Source organism: Grammomys surdaster, unplaced genomic scaffold, assembly GCF_004785775.1.
Source record: "Grammomys surdaster isolate TR1022 unplaced genomic scaffold, NIH_TR_1.0 138, whole genome shotgun sequence".
NCBI classification, from domain to species: Eukaryota; Metazoa; Chordata; class Mammalia; order Rodentia; family Muridae; genus Grammomys; species Grammomys surdaster.
In genome coordinates, this window is record NW_021604596.1 from 18,423 (window position 1) to 21,633 (window position 3,211).

A 3,211-nucleotide genomic window follows, 5' to 3' on the forward strand; every position below is an offset into this window, starting at 1 on the left:
AGAGAGAGAGAGAGAGAGAGAGAGAGAGAGAGAGAGAAAATTAAAACTCCTCATCACAGCCCTTTTCTTGTGATCTGAAAAAAAAAAAACAAATTCTACATCAATGTTTGAACCTATGTGGCAATGATAGCTGAAGCAATGGCTTAGTGGTTAAGAGTACTTGATCCTTTTCCAGAAGTTATCTTCCCAGCACTATGGTTGAGCAGCGTACAACCACAAGAGTTTCTGTTCAACAGGATTTAAAACACTCTACTGACCACAATAGTCACAATAGTTATTTGCACACATGTGGCATACATATGTATGCACAGACAAATTCATATATCCATGTTACTAAAATCAAAATTATAGTGGACTAGAGAAATTTTTCACTTGTAAAAATCAGTGTCTGATCTACTACAGGACCAGGATTCCCACCTCCTACTTGGCAGTTACCAACCATTTTTAGCTCTTGGTACAGGGCTATGACACCCTCTTCTGGCCTATATGACAAATAGACATATTCAATATATATATATATATATATATATATATATATATATATATATTCACCAAGAATAAATAAAATGAAGTAGAATTATGTTAAAAAGAAATTCTGTACCCAAATTCAAGGAAACAAAATCAAAGCAAGAAAGATGAAAAATCAAGTTAAGTTTAGTGAGTTATTATATTAGAAGAAATAACAGGCATTTTATCAACAGAAATCCTATAACTTTCACATACTATAAACACACTAGCCCATGGTTCATCACACATCACAGAAGAGAAGCTGTCCTACCAATAACTTTCTTCAGGGCCTCCTTCATATCCCTGTTCCTCAAACTATAGACAAAAGGATTCATCATTGGAGGAACTACTGAATACATCACTGAAGCCACAGCAATCTTCTTTGTTGAATCAATTACATTTGAGGTAATATATACACCAAATCCTGTCCCATAGAACAATGAAACGACTAATAAATGAGACCCACAAGTGGAAAAGGCTTTGTACTTTCTTCCTGATGATGGCATTTTTAATACTGTAAACACAATGTGAGTATATGAAAAAATTATTCCATAGAAAGGAACACCAGCAAAAATAGAAGCTGTAACAAATATCAGGATGTTGTTGATGAGGCTATCACAACAGGCAAGCTTGATGATTTGTGCAATTTCACAGAAGAAGTGGAAGATTTCCAGATTTGTGCAGAAGGACAAATGCAGCACCATGAGACTATGCAACAGACCATTTAAAATACTAAAGAATAGAGAGATAAGAACCAGAATAACACAGAAGCAGGGGTTCATGAGGACTGTGTACCTTAGAGGATAACAAATGGCTATGTAGCGATCATAGGCCATTACGCCAAGGAGAAAACACTCAAACATGGTACAAACTACAACAAAGCAGGCCTGACTGAGGCAGCCTGCATAAGTGATCCTCTGATCTTGTGTTTGCAAATTCACCAACATTTTTGGGACTGTGATACTGATTAAATACATGTCATTAAAAGACAGATGACAGAGAAAGAAGTACATGGGTGTGTGAAGATGGGAGTCACAATTGATGGCCAAAATTATAAGAAGATTTCCAAAAATGGTGATCAAGTATACACATAAAAAAAGACCAAAGATGAAGGGCTGCAGCTCTGTATCATCTGTGAGTCCATGTAAAAAAATATCCAAAACAATTGATTTGTTTTCAACTTCCATGATACAGGCGAATCTTAAGAAAGGAGACAAGAAGATATTGAAGCACAGGAATGATAAAGAGCACTGTAAAGTTAGATTTGTTAGAAAATAACCTTTCCAATTTAGCCCTCTATTTCTAAATAGAATGAAATGTGAGGAAATTAGTTTTAAGGCAACACCATCTAGTTTGTCATAGCTACTTATGGCTATCTAGTAATTAATATCCATAGTTAACTTATTTTCACCCTTCTATTATCAGCCCAAGAATTATAACACAAGCCTGAATAAATACTAAAAGTAATTGTATTAGATAAAGGGACTAAAAATTCCTCCTTCATTTCTGAAAATTAGTCATGTGGTCTGTATTTCTTGCCTATCCTCCTGAATGATATAAATATCTCACCTGTATGTTGTAAATGGAAGAAATCTCTCTTAGAAATGCAAACAGACTACAGGAAAGATGAGGTTCCTGGTCAAGGATGAATTATCTCTGAACCACATCCAAGATTTTTCAAGAGTTTTTAAGTGTTGTTGAGTAGGGCACAAGCTGAATACTTTATCTCTTAATCTCAGGAGGATTGATGTTTGAAGTTCCTCATTAAACAAACTACAGGACAATTAGTCTAAACCCATGAGTTCATATCCTTAAAGACCAATACTAACAATAATGGAGAGTTTTGAATAGTTGATTCTCTTATGATAGAGACCAGTTGAACAAAACTGAGTTTCCTCACACACTTCATATAATTGCATAGACTGCTCTCATAAACTTCATACATTCTTTTTAAAGTTCTTTAAAATTAGAGGTTCTTTATCTTTTCCATGATATCATTTAGCCTGAATCTAATTATATTTTAATGAATATGTTCTATTTATATGTAAACAACTGTAGCTGTATAAGTTTTCAAATATCATAATAATTCAAACAAGGTTATCTTGCTTATGTATTATCTCTGTTGAGTGAATCTTAATTTTTGTTCCTTCTCTGCTGTATATTTCTTGTCTGTTTCTTAAGATCACTGCTGAGAGTAAGACAGCATTAATGTACTATGATGCCACACACTGAATTTGTGAAATGTCAATTTTAAACAATTGCTTGCAATTAGTTTTCCTATGAAAGAAGACAACATATTTAACTTTGTTTACTATTGGATTTATATATAGTTTTTATTTTACTTAAATGTTTTTATTTTGGCTATTGTTTTATTTAAAGCTGAACATTGTAAGGCATGTGATTAACATCCTTAAACCAAACAAACACATCAGCCTTATAACTTATGTCTATAAGCAGGCTTTCTGGAATAGAGGGAAAAAAATCAAACACTTCACAGTTCAGTCTTGTTCTTACTGAGCTACATTTCTAAGAGTTGTGATATGCCTCCCTCCCCTCCCCATCATCTCCCTACCCATTCCAGTGTAGAATTTTAAATGTTTCTACTCTACTAGGTTTCCATATGACACCTCAAATGCCTCTTAGTTTTACTTATCCCTTCCTGTATTTTCTCATTGATCCCTTCCCTCTACATGATCATTTGATC

General features: G+C 33.9%; 1 protein-coding gene across 1 annotated transcript; it reads right to left on the reverse strand.

Annotated features, from left to right (window-relative positions):
- Positions 1 to 755: 755 nt before the first annotated feature.
- On the reverse strand, positions 756 to 1,694 carry LOC114617786 (olfactory receptor 7G2-like). Its single transcript, XM_028763431.1, has one exon. The coding sequence runs from the start codon at positions 1,692 to 1,694 to the stop codon at positions 756 to 758; it is 939 nt and encodes a 312-aa protein (XP_028619264.1).
- Positions 1,695 to 3,211: the final 1,517 nt, after the last annotated feature.